Consider the following 23,893-nt stretch of genomic DNA (forward strand, 5'->3'; position numbering starts at 1 on the left):
CTCGAGGCATGTAGCTGCAATTCATGCATGGGTTGTCAGACAAACCTTCAATCAGGTGATCAGGCCTGAGGCAGGCGGGGCAGAGGTTGTGGCCATCATCAGGCTGAAGTGCGTCCCCACACGTCGCACAGCAGTGAGCACCATCCATGATGAGAGGTTCCACTGTCTGCACCAGTATCAAGCAGCAAGGGCTGAACTAAACCTGCTAGCCAAGGCACCACACCTTGGGAGCAGGCATATACACCACTAACCCAGTAGAGGTTAATACACCAAACAACAACGGGCTGAAGTGGCAGGTACTTCCCTGTCGCTCTGATCTAAGGAGAGATCCAACTGCTGAAAACTGGGAGTGGGAAGCGCGAACGATGCCGTCACCAGCAGAGGCTTAAGGTACTGTCTTGGAAACAGAACAGAAAACAACTAGGGTGTTTCAACTGCAGCAAATGAACAATGCGTCAAACACAGAAAGTGGTAGCGGGGAGTGCCAACGTTGCCGTCACCAGTAGATGCCTCTGTTAGAACTGTTTCCCGGTAAGTGAATCACTTCCTATTGCAAGCGTGTCGTGCTGCGTGTGCTGTATAGTTCATCTACAGATTAGCAACCGACTAGCTTTAGTCTAAACTAAACTCTCTAAACAATTCATTAACCACTATACATTCCGGTACTGGTCAAGTACCTTTCTACTTTGCTATTTATTGCTATTCCCAGACTTAGTACTTGTTAGCCTACCAGTTAGCTTAGCTAGCTAGTAACATGGCTTCTCTCTCTCTCTCTCTTTCTCTCCTGCTCGGTGTGCCACATGTTTAGTTATTCCTCTGCCGCCTTTAGCGATAATGATACCTGTAATAAGTGCAAGGTTCTGGTAGCTTTGGAGGTGAGGATCACTGATTTGGAAGCGTGGCTCCGCACCTTTGAAAAAAAGCCAGCTAGCCTTGCCCCATTAGCAGGTGTGGAGCCACCGAGCTCAGGCTCAGGGTCTGTTAGCAGCTCCGGAGCAGCCTGGAGAATTAGCCTGGGTGACGGTCTGACGGAGACATACTCCAAAGCAGAAGCCCACGGCTCATCACCTGGCTGTTCATGTTTCTAATAGATTTTCCCCGCTCAGCGACACACCCGCTGAGAAACCGACTCTGATAATTGGCAATTCCATAGTCAGAAACGTGAAGCTAGAGACATCAGCGATTATAGTCAAATGTATCCCTGGGGCCAGAGCGGGCGACATCGAGTCAAATCTGAAGCTGTTGGCTAAGGTTAATCGTAAAATATAGAAAAATTGTTATTCACGTCGGCAGCAATGACACCCGATTACGCCAATCGGAGGTCACTAAAATGATTGTTGAGTCGGTGGGTACCTTTGCCGAATTAATGTTGGACTCTGTAATTTTCTCTGGACCCCTCCCCAATCTGACCAGCGATGACATGTTTAGCCGCATGTCGTCGTTCCGTCGCTGGCTGTCTAGGTGGTGTCCAGCAAATGTTAGCTTCATAGACAATTGGGCCACTTTCTGGGGAAAACCCAGTCTGGTAGCGAGGGACGGCATCTATCCCACTTTGAATGGTGCGGCTATCATCTCTAGAAATTTGGCCGAGTTTATTAGCCAGCCTAGTTTGACAATTCAGAGTGGGGACCGGGACACAGAGACTCTAAAACATCTCTCTGCAGTTTCCTTAGAGCCGTCACCCCCGTCAAAACACATAGCGATTGTGTCTGCCCCTTGAACATATAAATCAAATAAATCAGATGTTAACAGAAGAGGAGTTATTCACAAAAACCTAATAAAAATTAAGATCACTCCTCTTATTGAACAGAAAAACAGAACAGTCAGAAAAACTGTAACTCCTCTGAGACCCTCACTCTGAGCCTCTCACATCCAAACTGGAAAACACAAAAACCAGTTCTACTTGTCATTGTGTACCGTCCACCCGTCCCTTACTCAGAGTTTTTAACTGAATTTCCAGACTTCCTGTCTGATTTAGTGCTTAGTTCAGATAAAGTCATTATAGTGGGAGATTTTAACATTCATGTAGATGTTGAAAATAATGGTTTCAGCACTACATTTAATTCAATATTAGATTCAATTGGTTTCACTCAAAATGTTAATAAACCCACCCACTGTTTCAATCATACCCTTGATCTTGTTCTGACCTATGGCATCGAACATTTAATAGTTTTCCCCCAAATCCTGTTTTGTCAGATCATTCTTTAATAACATTTGAATTTAAGATAATGGATCATGCAGCATTTGGAAGAAAATTCCACTACAGCAGATGTTTATCTGACAATGCTGTTAATAAATTTAAGAAAATGATTCCATCTTTAGGACTGGTGACCTGTCCAGGGTGTACCCCTGCCTTCCACCCGAGACAGAGCTGGGATATGTTCCAGCAGATCCCCGTGACCCTGGTTCAGGAAAAAGCGGGTATAGAAAATGGATGGATGGATGGATTCCATCTTTATTTACATCTATGCCAACACAGTGGAGGGCAGCTGCCTCAATCCTACTCCCTATCAAATTGATCATATTGTTGACAGTGCTGTAGCCTGCTTCTCTCCCATAGATCTCTCTGAATTCACATCAATAGTTGCTTCATCTAAATCATCAACGTGTCTCTTAGACCACATCCCGACTAGACTGCTTAAAGACATCCTGCCATTAATTAACTCATCTTTATTAGACTTAGTAAATTTATCTCTAGTATCAGGATACGTACCACAGGACTTTAAGACTGCAGTAATCAAACCCCTACTCAAAAAGCCTAGTCTTGATCCAGGAGTCTTGGCTAATTATAGACCAATATCCAACCTACCTACTTCTAAAATTCTTAATAAAGCTATTGCTAGGCAGCTATCAGACCACTTACACAGAAATGAACTATTTGAAGATTTTCAATCAGGATTTAGAGCACATCATAGTACAGAAACAGCCCTGTCACCAAAAGTCACCAACGATCTTCTCTTAGCCTCAGATAATGGACTTCTTTCTATACTTATCCTCCTAGACCTTATTGCTGCATTCAACACTATTGACCACAACATCTTATTACAGAGACTGGAGCATGTGACTGGTATCAGAGGAACAGCGTTAAAGTGGTTCCAATCCTATTTATCGGACAGATTCCAGTTTGTCCATGTCCATGATGAACCTTCCACATGCACAAAAGTTAGTTATGGAGTTCCACAAGGCTCTGTGTTAGGACCGATTCTGTTCACCCTGTACATGCTTCCTTTAGGCAGTGTTATTAGGAAGCACTCTATTAATTACCACTGCTATGCAGATGACACTCAGCTGTATCTATCTATGAAACCTGTTAATACAAACCAGTTAACCAGACTTCAAGCATGTCTAACTGACATAAAGGTCTGGATGACCAGTAACTTTCTACTTTTAAATTCAGAGAAAACAGAAGTTATTGTATTTGGGCCTACATCCATTTGTTACCTCAAGGCTAGATTGCTGTAACTCATTACTATCTGGATGTCCCAGTATCTCCATAAAAAGCCTCCCGTTAATCCTGAATGCTGCAGTCCTGACAGGAACCAGCAAAAGAGATCATGTTTCTACTATATTAGCTTGTCTTCATTGGCTCCCTGTAAAATCCAGAACAGAATTTAAAATCCTTCTTCTCACATACAAATACCTTCATGATCAAGCTCCTTCATACCTTAAAGACCCAATAGTACCATATTATCCCAATAGACCACTTCGCTCTCAGAGTGCAGGTCTACTTGTGGTTCCCAGAGTTTCCAAAAGCAGAATGGGAGGCAGAGCCTTTAGCTATCAAGCTCCTCTCCTGTGGAACCAGCTCCCAGTCTGGGTTCAGGAGGCAGACATTCTCTGTACTTTTATGGCTAGACTTAAAACCTTCCTCTTTGACAAAGCATATAGTTAGGGCTGGCTTCAGGTAACCCTGAACCATCCCTTAGTTATGCTGCTATAGGCCTAGACTGGCCGAGGACCATCGATGCCCTGAGCTCCCCTACCCCTCCTCCCCCTTCCCTTCCTCTCTCTTCCTCTCCTCCCCTCTCCCATGTATATTCCACCATTGAATGTCACTAACCTTGTGCTATCTCTCCCCTAGTTTGTGCTCTCTCCCTCTCTCTCTGTTCTCTCTCTGTACCTTCTGCACGTTATAGGGTGAAAGCTAAGACCATTAGCACCGCAGCTGGGGAAAGAGGACGCGCACGCCGTCTAAACCAGCAAAGGTGAAACCGAAACACGTACCTGAGGTCCACAAACCCACAGTTGCAGCCCCTGCAGGGTGGAATTCCGCTTCTCCGACCAATGGGGTCATGGGGCTCCCAGCGACTGTCAGGAAGTGTGTCGATTGCTATGCAAGTGGCACCCAGTGCGAACTACGCGCAAGAAGAAAAGAGGAAAAGAGCCTCGGATTACGCCAGAATATATATCAACTCTGGGGGTCATCCGGGGCCACAGGTGACCTTTTTGATATAATTACTCGAACTGTGCATGCGCGAAGGGAACATTCAGTGTTTGCAGCACCGCCACCCGGGCAGCCAGGAAGGATGAAATGGCACAGTGAGAACATGCAAACTCCACACAGAAAGGTCCCTGCTGGGTTTCAAACCAGGAACCTTCTTGCTGTGAGGCAACAGTGCTAACCACTAACGCATCATGCTGCCCAAAAGCATACACCATTTGCAGTATTTTGTCTTAGGTTTTTAGAATACTTCAACATGCAAAACACAGGGTATTGTTTGAGTGAGAAAACCTGAAACATATGGCTACTGAATGCATTCTGTGTAGTTCTTTCAGTCTGTGTAGTTCATGCTGCTGTCTTGCTGATTGTTTGAACTCAGCACTCTGAAAGTAATAACCAGTTGATTTAAAAAAAACTGCAACTACAGAGCCAGAGTTGGCAGCAGTCAGAGTTTTCCATATGATCTCTGTAATCTGACCCAGACATGATTCTTTTGGGTCCTTTGTCAGAGGGACCCAGGAAAACTAAACCAGATGTATCCCAGCTCAAGAGCAGATTACAAACATGAATGGAAACAACAGAGGACTTGTTTGGCATGGTTTTTGAAAACATGCCTCCAGCTACATTTTTATCATATCAGATTAGTCATTTTGGCATTTGGTTTACAACACTTTCATGTCATAACAACACTGTTTTTTCAGTGTGTGCATCCACATTTCAGTTTCATAACTGCTGGTTTGATACTTGACCTGTGCAAGTTACTTAAAGAACTACTAATGTAATCTTTTAAGTCACATATTAATTTTAAATGTCAATGAAAATAATATATTTATGTAAAATATAAGAACTTTATCTAAATAAGGTTTGCTAAAGAACTGTAAAATGCTGTGGATGCTGAGGACTTAAGGGAACAACATTTTCAGATAAAGTGAGTGATATGCATGTACATGTTATGCATTTACAACCCCAGTTCCAAAAAGGTTAGGACACTGCGTAAAATGTAAATAAAAATTGATTAAAATGTGAAAATCCCATATTCTAATCTAATTTTCACATTCACAGATTTTATATACAAACTTATTCTGAATTAGAGATCAGCAGCATGTTCCAAAACAGCTTGGACAGGGGCAACAAGACTGGAAAAGTTGTGTAATGTCAAAGACCTACCTGGTGGAACATTTCACAGCTAATTTATTTAACTGGCAACAGGTCAGTATCATGATTGGGTGTGTCATGAGCATCCCATCCCAGAGAGGCTGCCTGTCAGACAGTAGGATGGGGGAGGTTCACCACTCTGCGAAAGACTGCATGGGCAAATAGTTCAGCAATTTAAGAATAACATTTCTCTCTCCAGTTGCCATGACTCAACCTTTAGATAAACTAGAATTAGAATTAGAATTTGTTTTTGGAAATCTGAGAAGTCATGTCCTCAGAACTAAAGATGACAGGCACCATCTGGCTTGTTGTCAGCACAGGAAAAAAGCCAGCATCATTTTTTTTTCAGAAAAAGAAAGAAGCTAGGGCCACATCATAACTTTGAGATGGCAGAAGCGTGAACACATACAGTGCTGTCTCTCTCCCCTAGTTTGTGCTCTCTCCCTCTCTCTGTTCTCTCTCTGTACCTTCTGCAGGTGTCCCTGGTCCTGAAGCTGTATATCGCTGATGTGCAGTTACTGGCCCCACCAACTTGCAGTGTCTATTTGTTGTTTATTGTTGCTGTTCTTTTCTCTCTGCTCTATCCACTCACCCCAACCGGTCGAGGCAGATGGCTGCCCAAACTGAGCCTGGTTCTGCTGGAGGTTTTTTTCTTCCGTTAAAGGGAGTTTTTCCTCTCCACTGTCGCCAAGTGCTTGCTCATAAGGGATTTGTTGGGTTTTTAGTTTTAGTAAAGTGCCTTGAGATGATTGTAATGTGATGTGGCGCTATACAAATAAAATTGAATTGAATTTTGAAAATGTACGCAGATTATGACATGCAAAATCATTTTCAGTTTTTTTTTTATCCACCCACCTGGATGTCCAGCATGCTGAGAATACAGAAATAGTTTCATCTGTTTAATATTACCTATTCACTTCTGTACAATAAAATAAGTTCTTGTGTAGGTACTGGCATGGGGACAACCTACCCTTTGATGGTCCTGGGGGAATCCTCGCTCATGCCTTTTTCCCCCGGACACACAGACAGGGAGAAGTCCACTTTGACTATGATGAGCATTGGACAGTAGGCAACAATGTGGGTGAGTATGTTTGAACTACTCTAAGGTAAATGGAGATCCTGTTTTATGACAAACAAAACCTGGCTACAATTCAGTGCACTTCCTCATTTGATTTTACCTAAAAAATAACTGCTAATTTGAATGCCCCTGCCTGTTTATTCTTTGCTGTCCCATTTAGGAACTGATCTTCTACAGGTGGCAGCTCATGAGTTTGGCCATGTCCTAGGGCTGCAGCATTCTCTGGAGCCTGATGCTGTAATGTGTCCTTTCTACAGTGACTCCTACCCTTTGCAACTGAGTGAGGATGACAAGAGGGGTATTCAGTACCTGTACGGTTCCCCTCGTCCTGAGATGACAGAGACCAATGAACTTGACATTGGAATGGTAAGACAATAACTGGGAATGGTCCTCAACGCTTCATGTAATATGTTTTATGATCATATAGTTTCTACTGAAAAAAATATCCCTGTCCCCAGCCGGATGCCTGCAGGACAAACTTTGATGCTGTGTCAATGATCAGAGGAGAGCTGTTTTTCTTTAAGTCTCAATATGTTTGGCGTATCCGTGATGGGCGGCTACAACCTGGCTATCCAGCCTTGACTTCACGGCACTGGGGAGGCATCCCTGACCACATTGATGCTGCATATGAGGACACATCTGGCAACATCTGGTTCTTCCAAGGTTGGTCATTACACAAAAGCAAACTTGTAAGGCTTCACTTTCTGAAGAAAATATATGTTTCCTTACTGCTGAAAATTTGCTGTTCAAATGTTTGAATTAGCTGAAATATTCTAAAATTAAAGAAATGGTATTCAAAATACAAATAGTCAAATACAAGCTGTTTAAATATAAGCTTTATCATTTGAAGTGAAAGTGGTGTTGAAGATCCAGTTAAAGTCTGAGCAATGAAAGGAATTACATTATAATTCAAAATGAAGAGTTGTGGTAGAAACATAGAGAACATAAAATATCAAAAAGGAATTCACAGTTCACACTGTGCAAAAACATTTGGCTCAATAAGAAATATTGTCAAAAATGTATCTATTTATGAAAATCTAGATTTTATTCTTATCATTTTAGTATTAGTCAACTATATAATTCTTTAGTTGTAAATGTTTTGTTTTGACTAAAAAAAGTTTGACAGTATTCCATGACATATTATCACATATCATGTCCAGGTAAATGAGTGAGTAAATGTGTGCATTTTCAGTGAATGTATCATTCCTTCTTTTGCTGTGACAGGTGATAGCTACTGGGTGTTTGATGCTGAGAAGAAGATAACAGGACCGGATTCAGTGCAGCAGCTGGGTCTTCCTGTAACAGATATTCAAGCAGCTTTGAAGTGGAAAGAGTACCGTACCGAGGAAGTCTACCTCTTCAAGTCCTCTTCTTACTGGCCCTTCAACCCTCAGGAGAATCGAGTTAATGATGTCCATCCTCGCAGCATCCACGATTGGGAAGGAATTCCTAGCCATATTGATGCAGCTTTTCAGGACATATATGGTAAGCACTGGAAGCTACATTTTAAGTTTCAAATTAGTGTTCCTTGTCCTTGTGGCTGCCAAAGGTGTAGATTGTTTTGATCTGCAATTCTGTTATTGACTGTTGCTTTTTTTGCCCAGGGTATGCCAATTTCTTAAGTGGGCTGTACTATTGGAAGTTTGACCCTGTAGCGTCGAAAGTGCTGGAAGGTTACCCCCGCATCATTGGCATGGATTTTTTTGGCTGCTCTGCCATCTAAACAAGTTCATACACATGTGTCAGAATAACATTTGTGGGTTGGTTTTTCATCTTAATTACCCAGAAAGAAGATTCTGACCTAAGGCTTATGGATTTTATTGAGATGACTCAACACTAATATGAATATAACAAACTTGTCAAACTCATTGCCTGCTGTAACCAATTTTTTTTTTTATGTAAATGAAATATAAACGGTTTTCACATTCTTAACGGATTAGTTACACAAGTTCATGATTTTAATGTGGGTTTATAGTATCAGTCATTCCATAGCCACTTTCTTTCAGAGGGCCAGGAATGGTTTTGTCAATTTGAGATTAGATGAAGTCACAAAACCCACCAGCAAACAGCTTGAATTAGGTTGTTGTTGTGAGTGATCTGTTGTGGTGACCTCTGTGAGTTGTAAGGTTGAAGTCTGTAGGGATGTTGTATAATGTAGAAATGACAGTAGAAAAGCAGACAACTCAAGCAACAACTTGCAAAGTTGAAGCTTCACTCTGCTTCAAGAAACCACACCATACAACATGTCTGACCACGTCCACAGGTATGATTCAATTTGTTCTGAATGACCACACCCGAAGTAGAGGCAGAAAGTCTATCTCCTACTGGCTGTATCTTGGGTTAAATACCCTGTGGTTCCCAGAAAATCTCAACAAACCTGTTTCCTTTAAAAACAAAAAAACAAAAAAACAAAAAAAAAAACAAACGGGTAAGTTGAGACTGTTGGCATGTATCTGTTTCTTAGTCTGTGTGTTTATGTACTGAGCACTGTTGGGCAAGTTCATCAAAATCAATTACTCTTTACTCAATATATTACTTTACTAAATATATAACAGTAAAGTAATTAGTTACATTAATTGTTATATTGTTACTTAGCACAACACTGGTATATTTACACAGGAACCTAAATACACAAGCCTCCACACTCGTTAATGTGTACAAATGGAAAATGATATAACAAGCAGCTGGCTATAATGCAGCTATTTACTGACTACTCAGCTGCTAGTTTATGACATGCCCACATTGAAAGCATTTCAGCCCTGTTTTCAGTCGTCTGGCCTACTCTGCACTCATGCACTACTCTGCACACCACCGTTGAGCTTTTCAGTGATTAATATGCAAATAACACAATTTTGTTGTTACTTCTAACATATAATGTGAAAACAAAAACGGCAATCCATTATGATTACCAGGCTTCATGCAGGTCAGTACTATAAAGATGGCCAAACAATCATGTAACCACTTTGAATATTAACACATATGACACTTGATGTAGCTATGCTGAAAAAAATGATCTGATGGTTCTGTGTAGTGTATCTTTAATGTAAGTTAAACTTGAAAGCAGAAGACTGATATCATACATTTTGAATGTATGACATTTTATAATGATTTTTCCACAGTTCTGTGGACTTAAATTATAGTAAGAAATCTTGGAGAAAGTAATGATTTCGAAACCCTAGCCTCATCTCACTGTCCCCTGATCTCCCTCCAAGAACTCTCTTTGTAGTCCCAATATGATGACTCACACAAAATGAAATAATAGCACACAGTATAGAAACTATCTCACTGAGCACTAATGATGTAGAAGCAAAAAGTGACTTATGTAATTTTATGATGAATGGAAAAAAATGAGACCTTGTGACAAAAAATCAAACATTGCTTTCTTGGCTTTTCCATAACAAATTTGAACTTCCAAGTTAGACATTCTTAAAATTACATGGACTCCTTCTCCCTCGTCAAAAAATCTGCAATCTCTGGTCAACCTTCCATATCTAAAGATCATGGTCTTTGTTTTTATTTCCAATCCGTGTTAATCTGTCTTTGCCTCCTTCCACAGTTTCCTTTGATCTGAGTCATTAGGGCCTTGTGCTTACACACGCACTGGGCAGTTCAAAACACCAAGTAGGTCTCAACAATTTCCTGTGGCTGCCTCAAAGACCTTTTAGCAGTGTAGAAATTGTGAAAGCAAAAGTAGAAAGGGGTTTGCTAAATTTTAGGGGGCAATTTTGGGGTTTTGTTGAGAAATACTCAATCATAATGATGTATTCATATTATTCACTTTACTCCAGTCTAGTCTTTAAACTGAACATAGATAAATTGTTATCCTGGCAGACACCAGATGTGATAAAGGGTTGTGATGATTTTGCTTTTTAGCAGTAGGTCAGCAGTTTATGTCATAAATGTGACAAAAGAATGATATTCATCAACAGTTAACAGTATTGATAATCAATTTGGTCAGTTTGGTCAAGTTGATTTCTGTAATTTCACTACAGCATATTGAAAGTGAATGAAGCAGTGTACTACAGCTCTGAATATTTAAGGTGCTACTTTAGGTTCTGTAGGCAAGTTAAACCAGTACCTCATATATTACACAAATTTCTTTTACTATTCACTGTACTTCTTTGGTACATTTGTATAGAGCCATACTAGATCTGTGCAAGAGCTTTGTTTTAGTTCTGTGATTGTTATTGTATCTTCATTAGAAAACCAATGAGATTTCATTCTTGGCTGATGATAAAATCCAGTGTGACATAAACAATGCTTCAGTCCTAATCAGAGAAATGACACATGGTTTGATTAACTGTATATTTTTATGAATACTACTTTTGTTCATATATTCAGTGCGTTATTGTTTCTAATCAGTGCAGGACACTGATGATAGCATTGACTTTTTAAATACACTGTGGTGTCTGCAGAAATAACAGTCTGCTGTAGCTTAGAGACTGTCAGTTGTGGTTATAACCAAAATCAATATGTCCTGAGAATAATGCTTTACTATTTTGATGTACCTTCAACATATACTGATCTGTTTGCCTTTATATTTAGCTGTTTCGATCAGAAAATGTATTTCTGATGTGAATAAAGTTGTAAGGTTTTTAGTTTACAATAAAACAAAAAAATTAATATTTCAACAATTTTTTCCTATTTCTGCAAGTAATGTAATTTGTACTCAGAGTTTTTAATTAGAGCCTAAGCTTTTCAAACTTTGAGGTGCACTCCAGCAGGGCACAGACCATTGAAGGCGAGAACATTTACAGGAAGTCAATTATGTGTCAAACTTCAACTTTGATTGTGCACAGCTTCTGATATGTGGTTTTGTAAAAACTTACATGTGCTGCTTTATTTTATCTGACCTTTTGCATTATAATGCACTGCATACACAGCATGTTATTTGCTGCACCACTGTGGAAAAATGTATTTTTGAGCAGCAGAAACTCTCCCTGAAGGACACCAGGCCTGCACATGTTCACACAAAATTGCATTGCATGTATTATTTAGAAATCCTTTGATATCTGGCACTGTGGCTGCACCATTACTCAGTCTGAGAATTAAGATTACGTGTCATCTACAGAACAGTGGGATCTGACTTTATATTATGTTACCCTTGGGCAGCATGTGTAGATACAATAAAATAAAGCTCAGAATACTTCCATATTGAGCTCTATAATCAGCAGGAAGTGACTGTGAACACAAAAACTTTCTTCCTAATAAACATGAATTAAGTCAATCAACTCAAATACAACAATTGTTAAGTGCAGCCCTTAAGCCCAACAGCCCTTAAACCAACAGAATTAGCAGAGCTGCTGGCGTCAAGAGTCCCTCAGCCTGAGCTCCTTGTCCCGCAGCGTTGCCATCACCGCCAGCTGGTACTGCAGCCAGAGCCCAGTGCTGCCTTCTCGCCAGAGCCCAGAGCTGCTGCAGCCAGAGCCTCCAGAACCACAGACAGAGCCTCCAGAGCCACAGACAGAGCCTATATAATTGATAAGTGACTGAAATGATAATGAGCTGTCAAGGATGACACCCAGACTCTTAACGTGAGGGGAGGGGGAAACTGTCAACTTTAGAAAGTGTGGTGTTTCTTGTTAGTACCAACAAGAAGAATTTCTGTCTTATCACTGTTTAATTTGAGGAAGTTTGAAGTGAACCAGGATTTTATTTCAGATAGGCAGTTGTTGAGAGAAGAGGGTGGAAATGTGGGTATGCTGGATAGGTAGAGCCGGGTGTCATCTGCAAAGCAGTTGAAATGGATATTGAATTTGCGGAGATGATGAAGAGATGGGTAGATGATGAAGAGAAGGGGCCCCAGGACTGAGCCCTGGGGAAGATCTGTGATGACGGGCGAGGGCTGGGATCTGAAAGTTTTGAGTTAGATGAACTGAGTGAGACCTGAAAGATATGAGTCAAACCAGTCGAGGGGGGTATGAGTGATGCCAATGGAAGATAATCTGTTGAGGAAATAGTGTCGAAGGCTGCACTCAGATCAAGGAGAATGAGGATAGTGACTAAACCAGAAACAGCTACCATGAGGAGGTCGTTTGTGATTTTGATGAGAGCTGTTTCTGTACTGTGACGGGGTCAGAAACCGGACTGGAATTGTTCATAGAGGTTGTTTTGAGTTAAATGGGAGTGGAGTTGAGTGGCGACTATTTTGTCTAGTATTTTGGAAATGACAAGTAGATTAGAGATGGGGCAGAGGTTATTGTAATTGTTGGGATCCAATCCAGGTTTTTTCAGGATTGGGGTGACAGCTGCAGATTTGAAATGTGAAGGAACAATTCCAGTGGTGAGAGAGGAATGGATGATGGCAGATATGAGTGGGAGGAGAGAGGAGATGCAGGATTTGACCAAGGCAGTGGGGACTAACATGCTGTGATCAACAGACCGTCCGGTGCTTCTGGGGGTGCGACAAGTAGTGGACCAAAACGGATCGATTGCTTTAGAGTTGTCAGGCAAAAGAGCGATATCCAGGTGGAGGTGGAGCGCTGCTAGCGAAGGCACAGACAGGTGACCATGGAGTCGAAGGAGCTCAGCAGCTGTGTACTGGAGTATACCTGTCATGGGTTGATGGGCGAGTGACAGGAGAGTCCAGGCTAGTGCAGACCAGATATGGAGGTTGCTGGTCCACAATGTGAGCTGTGGCGGCCGAGAAGGTGTCGTAAAGCCAGGGGGTCACAGGCAGGTAGGCTAATGGTGTCTGTTATGGATTGGTGTAAGCTTGAATATACACTGAGGCACAAGGTGGCAGGTAAAACAACGATACTCTGATGGAAGATGAAAGAATAAAATCCCACTTGAGCGTAACTGCACAGTCCGTATGGTCATAGCTCATTAAAAAAATGTTAAAGTAGAGAGTAGAGAGTAGCAAGTAGTGAGTAGCGGCAGCAAATCATGCCAGCATCCACTTACATCCGGGGACTATCACAGCAATCCTGTTCAGACACTGTGGCATTTGATTTAACAGTAATTTAGAATAGAGACGGTCGCTTACATTTAAAGATTACATGTAGTGAATTAAACTAGAAATGAGACAAACTAATAACTGACTGACAACTTGAAACATCAGCTAAGGCACAAGTTGACTATTTAGTTCTTTTGTCCAACTAGCGGGTCACTTCTGCAGCTGAGCAGATGGGCTGGTTCAGCACTCCTGTGGCTGGCATCGCAGTTAAAGCAACACTATGTAGTTTTTCGACCTTTAAATAATGTCTTGAATTATTTCAGCAGTAAAACAACTCTTAACCAGATGAATTCTACCACTGCTGCAGCCTAAGTGGGCTTGCATCAGCTGTAATAGCACTATGCAACTTTTGTGACCGGGTAGGATCACTCAGCCCTGCCCATCTGCTGCCAGCAGAAGCCTGTGATGTCACACGTTTTACTCACTGGAGTGAGTAAAACAGTCACTGGAGTTAGCCAACAGCTAACTATAAGATGAAATAATATAACACAGAATTCTCAAAACCAACACCATGACAGGTCCAGTGAAGAAACCAAAGAGGGTTTTGTTGGAGGAAGCGAAGAAAAGAATGAGAGAGAGTGATCGGACACGAGCCTGAACACGAATCAGTATTACACTTACACTCTGGATTCACCAGTTCCATCAGCTTAGTCAACAAATTCACGTGTATTGCACTGCCCATGGGGAAGCTTATACAGCGACATTACAACACTGTTAACAGACAATTGCGCTTCTCAACCAGATGTGGGAAACCATGAGCAAAAGTTACATAGTGTTGCTTTAAGAAACAACAGTGGAACAGTGGCAGCTGGCCAATAGAGAGCGCTAGTGTAGCATGTCTGGACTGGTTACTACCACACATATGAAGCCCACTTGATCACTTAATGAGATTCAGCACTTTCCTTTATTCCATCCTGTAACAATGGGAAATAATCAATGGATCAGCAGGCGACAGCTTCTCCAGAGTCATTCGCAGGGAGAGCCCAATAGTGCGTACAGTCATCAGCCTCGTAACAAGCATACTGAGGCTATCGCATGTCGCACATGGGGAAACCCCGGATACGCTCCACCATTATTATTCCTATGAATACATTACAATAATAATATAAACATTACAATATTATATTGACAATATTACATTACCTTGTCCATTAGTACAAGTGTTTACACACTAAACATACTATGATGAAATAACACTGCAAACCATATTATTTGCATAAATATATCAATATTCCAGTACGTCACATCACCCAATATGGTTAGCAACTTACCACATATGAGCCGCACAACATGCGTCACACACAGCATGAATCGCCGGATTTTCCCCGTAACACTCTACGTACAATACACATTCACTGTCAACTAAATCTCTTTTCTTTCATAACCCAGAAATAATTAAACGACATACCTGTAACAATGGGAAATAATCAATGGATCAGCAGGCGACAGCTTCTCCTTCTCTGGCACACAACGTACAATGCTAATTAGTTAGCATCACAATGTACATCATTCAAATCAAATAACACATCAGAATACACACTTCAATCATAATCAAGTGCCAATAGAAAGTAATCACATTTATCCAGCGACAAATATGTATTTTAACCAAGGAACACTGTCATACCAGAGTCATTCGCAGGGAGAGCCCAATAGTGCGTACAGTCATCAGCCTCGTAACAAGCATACTGAGGCTATCGCATGTCGCACATGGGGAAACCCCGGATACGCTCCACCATTATTATTCCCCTCCCAAACAACCTCCCACAGAAAGGTTCCCTCACCCTAATATTATATTCTCCTAACTTAAGAACAATAACAGGAGAACAAAATTTCGTGAAGTTCATCAACCAATTCTATTATGAAACATAGAACTCATAACATAAACTGTGTATATTGAAACAATATAAAAAAACTAAATCAGATCAGTGAGTTATTCATATCGGTTACATCCTCCTCCCTGAACTTCACAAATTTTGACTATTACATGGATAGTATACACCAGAGTCAGTGAGTTATTACCTTTATCAACGTTTACCCAGAACACTGTGCAATAAAATATATTTCCCATTCACAAGGAAGGTGAGTACGGCAGATTGATCAGGCCCACCGCAATCACCCGCAAAAGGTGCCTTATACACCGTTTATATCAGATGAAACTTCATCTTTGATCTGGAACAATAACATACTGACTCTCAGGTGCAGTATTCTAAAACTCAAAATAATAAAACCCAATGCTGTAATGCAATACGCTCCTATCTCAATAAAGATCTTACAACTCCACCAACCGGGTTCAGAGTTTTGATAGATTGAGTCATGTTCTCTATCAGTCTGTTGACTGGTTGCACAATCCTGCCCACTCTGGTTCGAACTCCCATTTCCACTGGGCCAGGAGGCGGCTTGACAGTTTCAACAGGTGAAATAAGACGGTTACTCTGGTGACCTGCTTCAGATGCAACCCCGAAAGAATCACAACTCCGTCCTTCATCCGGACTACTTACATTGCTTTGCTCCTCGGCACAACCCCTCTTTGAATCAAATTGCTCCTGTTCCAACAACTCAGGAACGACATTCAGCGATTCGACACTATCAGATCTACGGGACGACTCTTGCTGGGAGTCATCCGTGGCAACGGTCCTTTCCACCCAACTGGCAACTCGTTCAGACAAAGAACACAACTCGGATACCGGACCTGCAACATCATCCAATGACACACTTCTACTGCTAAGGACAGATCCATCACTATCCTCAGATAATACAGGTTCCTCCCACTCAAGTGGGAGGAAATTAGCTTGCAACAACAAATTACGGTGAACGGTTTTCTCCTGACCTGTCTTGGCGTTACGAATGTGGTAAATGTGGCACTGCGGGTTCAGCGCAACAACCTTATAGGGTGTAGATTCCCACCTGTCCGCCAATTTCCTCTTCCCACGTTCACCCTTGTTGGCCAGTAAAACTTGGTCGCCCAACTCAATGTTGTGATCTTTTGTTTTTTTGTTGTACAACTCGGCCTGACGTTGTTGACTAGTGTCAACATTCTTTTGAGCAACTGCAAGTGCCTCCTTTAGGTCATCTTTTAACCTCTTCACATATTTGTCGTAATCAACAACATCATAGTCTCTTTCAATGTTGCTGAACATTACGTCCACGGGCAACTTCGGGATCCTACCAAACATTAAATAGAACGGCGCATAGCCAGTAGATTCATGGGCAGTACAATTATACGCAAAAGTCAGTGTTTGGAGTTGCTGTGTCCACCTTTCCTTAGACCTTGGCGGAAGTGCTCTGATCATGCTGCCCAAGGTTCTATTGAAGCGCTCGACACTACCATTCCCCATGGGATGATAAGGAGTTGTTCGGGACTTTTTTACTCCGGCAACCTGCAGCAACTCCTGGACCAGATGGCTCTCAAAGTTGGCCCCCTGATCCGAGTGAATCCTATCAGGAAACCCGTACACACAAAAATAACGGTCCCACAACTGTCGCGCTACCTGTTTTGCCGACTGGTCCCGACATGGGAAAGCATGAGCCATCCGAGAGAAATGGTCAGTTATGACCAGCACATCCACATTACGACCTTTCGAACTTTCTGCGGTCCAAAAATCGATACATACTAACTCCATTGGACGCAATGTTTTTACGCTCTCCAGAGGAGCCCTGGCTTCAGGTTCAGGAGTTTTACTGACTACACAGCGCTTACAGCACTTAACGTACCTACGAATGTCTCGTTCCATCCCGACCCAAAAGAACCTTTGTCTGGCCAAATGCATGGTCCTACTTTGGCCCTGATGCCCCGCTTCATCGTGGATGCCAGTCATCACCTGTATGATCAGAGAAGATGGGACCATATACTGTAATCGTTTCTTTCCAGTCACGTTGTCTTTGCTTACACGATACAATACACCATCAAGTATCTTTAATCTATCCCACTGTTTCAACACTCTGAGCACCTTATATGTCTCACCGGCACGTTCACACCGAGAGGCCCTCTTGCCCCTACTGACGTAAAACAAGACCCTGGACAACCAAGGATCGTTTTGTTGCCTATCACGAAGCTCGTCTAGTGAGAAGACTAGTAATGGGCATAGCCCAGGAGGCAACAGATGTTGGGTGTCTTGGGCAATCCAAGAGATTGCTCTTGATTCGACTCCCGCTTCCCAGCCCTTATGACCCTCTAACACTGCGGATACCTCGGCACTAGAGAGCGAACAATGGCCTGGCACTTCACAAGAAGGGCAATCGGCGCTCAACATATCAGCGCTAAGCCTGAATGCGTCTTGCACCATCTCTTTCTCAAACTGTTCTGCTTCCCCAAGTAACACATTGTAAGGCTCATTCAGTAGCCTCTGACTAACACAGTTATGGACAAAGGGTCGACGACTTAGAGCGTCAGCCACCACATTTTTACTGCCAGGTATGTACTTGATGCTGAAACGAAAGGGCGCCAACTTGGAAACCCATCTCTGTTCACATGCGTCGAGCCTAGGCTTGGTAAGGATATAGGTCAGGGGATTGTTGTCCGTCCATACGACAAAATCATGCCCCTTCAGCCAATGGCTGAACTTGTCACAGACGGACCACTTCAAAGCCAAGAACTCCAACCGATGAGCAGGATATTTGGCCTGGGAGCGCGTGAGGGCTTTGCTGGCGAAAGCTATCGGCCGAGCTCTAGTTTCACCCTCTGCAACCTGCGACAGCACAGCACCTAACCCATCCATGGAAGCATCAGTAGACAGAACAAACGGACGGCTGAAATCAGGGTGTGTCAGTACTACAGAACTCATCAGAGCAGCTTTCAACTGCTGAAAGGCCCTACTGTGCTCTTCCTTCCAGTCATCAGGTCTCAGCCTCCTAAACGAAGCACCCTTTCCCAGAGGCTTCTTGCCTCTCGGCGCAGCTGTCAAAGCAAACAGGGGCTTTGCAATGGCGGAACAACCCTGGATGAATCTCTGGTAATACAACACCATTCCAAGGAACGATTTAATTTTCCTCTGAGATGGGGTTACCCCGTCTTCCATCATCAAGTCAGGCTCAGTCACCGCTGCAATAGCGCTGACCTTATCTGGGTCGGTCGCTACTCCCGAGCTGTCAATGATGTGCCCTAAAAATCGCACACTCCTTCGGAGGAAATGACACTTTTTGGGGGCTAATTTTAACCCATGCTCTCTGAGCCTACTGAAAACCATCTCAAGCCTCTTAAGGGCCTCCTCTTCATCTGGGGCGTACACAAGTAAATCGTCCAAATAACAAAGTAACGTTAAGAAATTTTGATCACCAAAGATGTTCGTCATCAGGCGCATAAAGCTAGCAGGACTATTGCAGAGCCCCTGTGGCAAGCGATTAAACTCAAAGAGCCCCATTGGTGTTGTGAATGCCGTCATCTTTTTGTCCTCCTCCGCCATCGCAATGTTATAAAAGCCGGAGGTAAGGTCCATCGCGCTAAAGACTGCATTTCCCCCCAAAGCCGCCAAGCAGTCTGCTTGGTGCGGTAAGGGATGAGCATCTTTGACAGTCCGAGCATTAAGCCAGCGGTAATCGACACAAACACGAATATCACCACTCTTTTTCCATACCAGAACCAATGGGGATGCCCACTCACTGCAAGACTTGCGGATAATCTCTTGTTCCTCCATCTCTGAGAGCACTTTTCTCAGTTTCTGGTATTGAGCAGGCGGAACGCGCCGGTACGGGAGTCTGAACGGGCGATCATCTGACAGGTGAATCCTGTGAACGAACTCCTTGGCTTTACCACAATCTAACTTATGTTTAGAAAACACATCTTGATATCCCCGAATCAACCCCAGGAGCTTATCCTTCCAATATGGAGTGACCTCGCACGCTTCAATGTCAAGATCACTAAGCCCAAGCCTCTGCAGTGCCTCACGAATATCAGAAGGAACACTGGCCCCTGCAACTGCGCTAGAGGAGACAAACTGACTCTGCACATCTATAGTTTCCCCATCACCGTATCCCGGCTGCACGTCGAGGTCTTCCACTGCCAAAACAGGAGAAACATCTGCTATCTTAGTATTACGTCTCAACATGACCGGTTTATCAGACAAGTTGATCAGCTTAACCGGCACCCATCCGTCACCAGGCAAGGTAGCTATAACTCGCCCCACAAGAACGCCCTTCCTATGGATTTGTGACCTAGACGGCTCAATCAACACAGTACTGCCTGCTGAAATAGCAGATTTGGTCGGGAGTCTACTCCACACGAGATGTTCCTGGTGAGGTAAGAGCATGACAGCCTGAGAGAGCTTAGCGGCACCGACAACAGTTGGGATACTGCCACCCTCCCATCTATCATGTCCAGACAGCATGCACAAAAACCGCTGGATTTCTGGTTCTCCTGTAAAATTTGGCTGATTCATGACACGCCAATAGCTTTGCGACCGTTTGAGTTGACTCAGGACGTACTTAATGACGTTAGTACCGACAATTAACTGATCCTTTTGCCCCGGTACAACCAAGGTAGGCACTATCACTGGAAATCCATACACCCACATCTTCAGCCGGTGGATACACTTAGGTTTGACCTGGACACCGCCACAACCAACAATCAAGACATCAGCATGGGACTGCTCAGGCTCCAGAGCCCCACATGCCTCCAGTAACCTGCTCTCAACTTCCTCGTTAATAGTACATGCCATAGAACCAGTGTCCAACAGGCCTTGGCAAGTGACCGCATCATTCACCAACACCTCTGTATGAAACAAACTATCAGCCCTTTCCAATTCTGCAATGTTTTGGAACAAGATAATGCTGCCACTTGACTCAGTTTGACATTGGCTACTATAGATGACCCTAGGATCATTCCCACCGGTGAGAGGTTGACTCTCTACACTCACACTGCCCTCTCTCCAGTGTGAGCAATCTAGTTTTCCTGGTCATTGCCAGTCTGGCCCACCCCCGGGGCAGCAACCCTGTGACACTGCCTACGTTGGTGCCCAAACTCAAAACAATTAAGGCACCTTTTCTCTTTCATACAGTGTGAGCGAGTCGAATGGGATCGATCTCTACATACTGCACACGGAGAAGCCCGATACCACTGAGACGTCCGAGGCCTTACCTCTGAAACAGGTAAGGTCGTGCGTCCCAACACCCCCTCCAACATTTTCAGCACCCGCTCTAAAGTACCTGACTCACTGACTTCATTTGGTTTAGTGTGAACACCTGTGATGCATACTGGTGAGGTAGCTACCCCGCTTCCGCTCGCTATGGCTACCTGAGTTCCTACTGCTTTCTCAGTAACGACAGCCTGATTTACCTCAACCCTAGGCACAGGTGGGACTGCTTTCCAGGACCTACGATCCCTCTCATACTCATCGATGGCTTCCTGGACTTCCTCAGCTGACCATTTGCTTATGGGCTTACACCTAAAGACGCTGGAAAGGTCAGTATAAGGGCAATTTCTGATGAACACTATTGCAACCTCTGAACTCATATTTTCCATCTTGCTACCGTATCTTTTCAGGTGAGCGTCCGCTATCTCAGCTGCTTCATTCAACCTGACCCAATAATCAATAGGACGCTCGCCTCCCTTTGGCTGCGTCGCATAAAAGTCAGCCAACGGCTGGCACGAGCTAGGACTCTCACTAAAATAGTGTTGCAGTGCCTCATAAACGACCTCCGGACAGAGTACAGCAACTGGACTGCTTTTCAGCTTAACCTTGACAATACTTCTTGCCCGGCCACTGAGGTGGCTCATTATTTCTTCCACACTATCGGCTTTGCTGCAACCCTTTTTGGACAGATACACTTCCATCTGTTCAATCCATTCCAGGATGGAACATTTATCACTATCATCCCCCTTGAACATTTGTGGTTCTCTAATGTCAGTTCTGACTATCAGATTTAACTTGGACAAATCCAGGCTTGTAGAGAGGGGGAGGGCCTCCGGAGGTTGATGTTCAACCGATGGGGAAGAATCAGGTGGTGGAAAATTCTGAGTAGTTAGTAACCGTGAAACAATTGAATCGCCAATCTGGTTCCCAAGCTCATCGATAAGGTCGCGCAGCTGTTGCGTGACATCGACACTACCAACACTGGCAGGAGTAGAAGACTTTGGTTTACTTGACTCTTTAGGCGACGTGGTCGGACCAGTCGCAGAATCATACACCAAAACACGTGGTTTGCCGACCACAGGGTCCGATACCCCAGAGAACCCGCGACCCCTGCCAATGTATGGCGTTACCAAATCGTTGTTCCACCCTCCCTCAGCCATACCAGGAATGGTGGATTATTGATGAAAACACACACAAACAAACAAAAAAAGAAAACAGTCTAATATATGCAAAGTGTAAGATCCTGTGTGAAAAGTGTAAAATGACAGTCCAGTTATTCAATTCAGTTCCATGTCCAGACACCGCCACCAAAACATTAACGGTGAAGAGTCCTTATCTCTCGGTTTCAGAGCGTTGTGATTCTTTGTTGTCGAACCCCAGCGATCAGCTGCTGCAGATCTGGCGATCCGGGTCACGGCACCAAATTATGTAGCATGTCTGGACTGGTTACTACCACACATATGAAGCCCACTTGATCACTTAATGAGATTCAGCACTTTCCTTTATTCCATCCTGTAACAATGGGAAATAATCAATGGATCAGCAGGCGACAGCTTCTCCAGAGTCATTCGCAGGGAGAGCCCAATAGTGCGTACAGTCATCAGCCTCGTAACAAGCATACTGAGGCTATCGCATGTCGCACATGGGGAAACCCCGGATACGCTCCACCATTATTATTCCTATGAATACATTACAATAATAATATAAACATTACAATATTATATTGACAATATTACATTACCTTGTCCATTAGTACAAGTGTTTACACACTAAACATACTATGATGAAATAACACTGCAAACCATATTATTTGCATAAATATATCAATATTCCAGTACGTCACATCACCCAATATGGTTAGCAACTTACCACATATGAGCCGCACAACATGCGTCACACACAGCATGAATCGCCAGATTTTCCCCGTAACACTCTACGTACAATACACATTCACTGTCAACTAAATCTCTTTTCTTTCATAACCCAGAAATAATTAAACGACATACCTGTAACAATGGGAAATAATCAATGGATCAGCAGGCGACAGCTTCTCCTTCTCTGGCACACAACGTACAATGCTAATTAGTTAGCATCACAATGTACATCATTCAAATCAAATAACACATCAGAATACACACTTCAATCATAATCAAGTGCCAATAGAAAGTAATCACATTTATCCAGCGACAAATATGTATTTTAACCAAGGAACACTGTCATACCAGAGTCATTCGCAGGGAGAGCCCAATAGTGCGTACAGTCATCAGCCTCGTAACAAGCATACTGAGGCTATCGCATGTCGCACATGGGGAAACCCCGGATACGCTCCACCATTATTATTCCCCTCCCAAACAACCTCCCACAGAAAGGTTCCCTCACCCTAATATTATATTCTCCTAACTTAAGAACAATAACAGGAGAACAAAATTTCGTGAAGTTCATCAACCAATTCTATTATGAAACATAGAACTCATAACATAAACTGTGTATATTGAAACAATATAAAAAAACTAAATCAGATCAGTGAGTTATTCATATCGGTTACACTAGGGTGCCCCACCACCTGCCCACCAGTGAAACTTTTTTAAAAATAATAGACAATAAACACATCCTGTAGCATGGCTGGCTTTGTAGCAATACTTTCAGTAAGTGAATTTTTAACAAATTTACTGTGACTTTAAAAATGTTCATTAAGTTAGTTTAAAATGGGTATAGTGTTTGATCTGAAAAACATGACCTGAAACTTTAGACAAACATTTCAAACAATAAGTGTTAATTTTTCAGGGCCATGTAGCAGAAACACTTAGTACACAGTTATATGCGGTGGGCAACAAGGGCAAAAGCGCCGCAACGGGCAAAACACATACATGCAAGAGAGAAACGCTGCAACAGCAAAAACACATGCAAGAGAGAAAACACAACGGAAGTGCACCAGGCCGATAAGGGGATCCCGAACTGAGGGATGTTATGACAGCCAACTGTTTAAAAAGTAATAAATGGAAAATGTACCTTCAGATATCCCACCGTGCAAAAACAATGATCAAGTAAACAAATGTAGTAGAACATTTTTAGAACATATTGAGAACAATCATCAGAGGACGCTCATTCTGTTGCAATTCAAAACTATAGCTGCATCTCATTGTGCAGCCTCCGAAATGAGACGCAGCTTATATCACTACACATGTTTCTCTCACCGC

General features: G+C 42.9%; 1 protein-coding gene across 1 annotated transcript in view; it reads left to right on the forward strand.

Moving 5' to 3' along the window:
- The window catches only part of LOC113124157 (stromelysin-3-like), a 36,548-nt gene extending 25,192 nt beyond the window's left edge, over positions 1–11,356 (forward strand). The window contains exons 4-8 of the mRNA XM_026296630.2: positions 6,544–6,677; positions 6,835–7,040; positions 7,133–7,337; positions 7,899–8,159; positions 8,279–11,356. Of these exons, the coding sequence (XP_026152415.1) occupies positions 6,544–6,677; positions 6,835–7,040; positions 7,133–7,337; positions 7,899–8,159; positions 8,279–8,397 (925 nt within the window). The 3' untranslated portion in view covers positions 8,398–11,356. The remainder of the gene's footprint in view (positions 1–6,543; positions 6,678–6,834; positions 7,041–7,132; positions 7,338–7,898; positions 8,160–8,278) is intronic.
- The last annotated feature ends 12,537 nt before the right edge of the window (positions 11,357–23,893 follow it).

The sequence above is a fragment of the Mastacembelus armatus genome, chromosome 12 (assembly GCF_900324485.2).
Source record: "Mastacembelus armatus chromosome 12, fMasArm1.2, whole genome shotgun sequence".
NCBI classification, from domain to species: domain Eukaryota; kingdom Metazoa; phylum Chordata; class Actinopteri; order Synbranchiformes; family Mastacembelidae; genus Mastacembelus; species Mastacembelus armatus.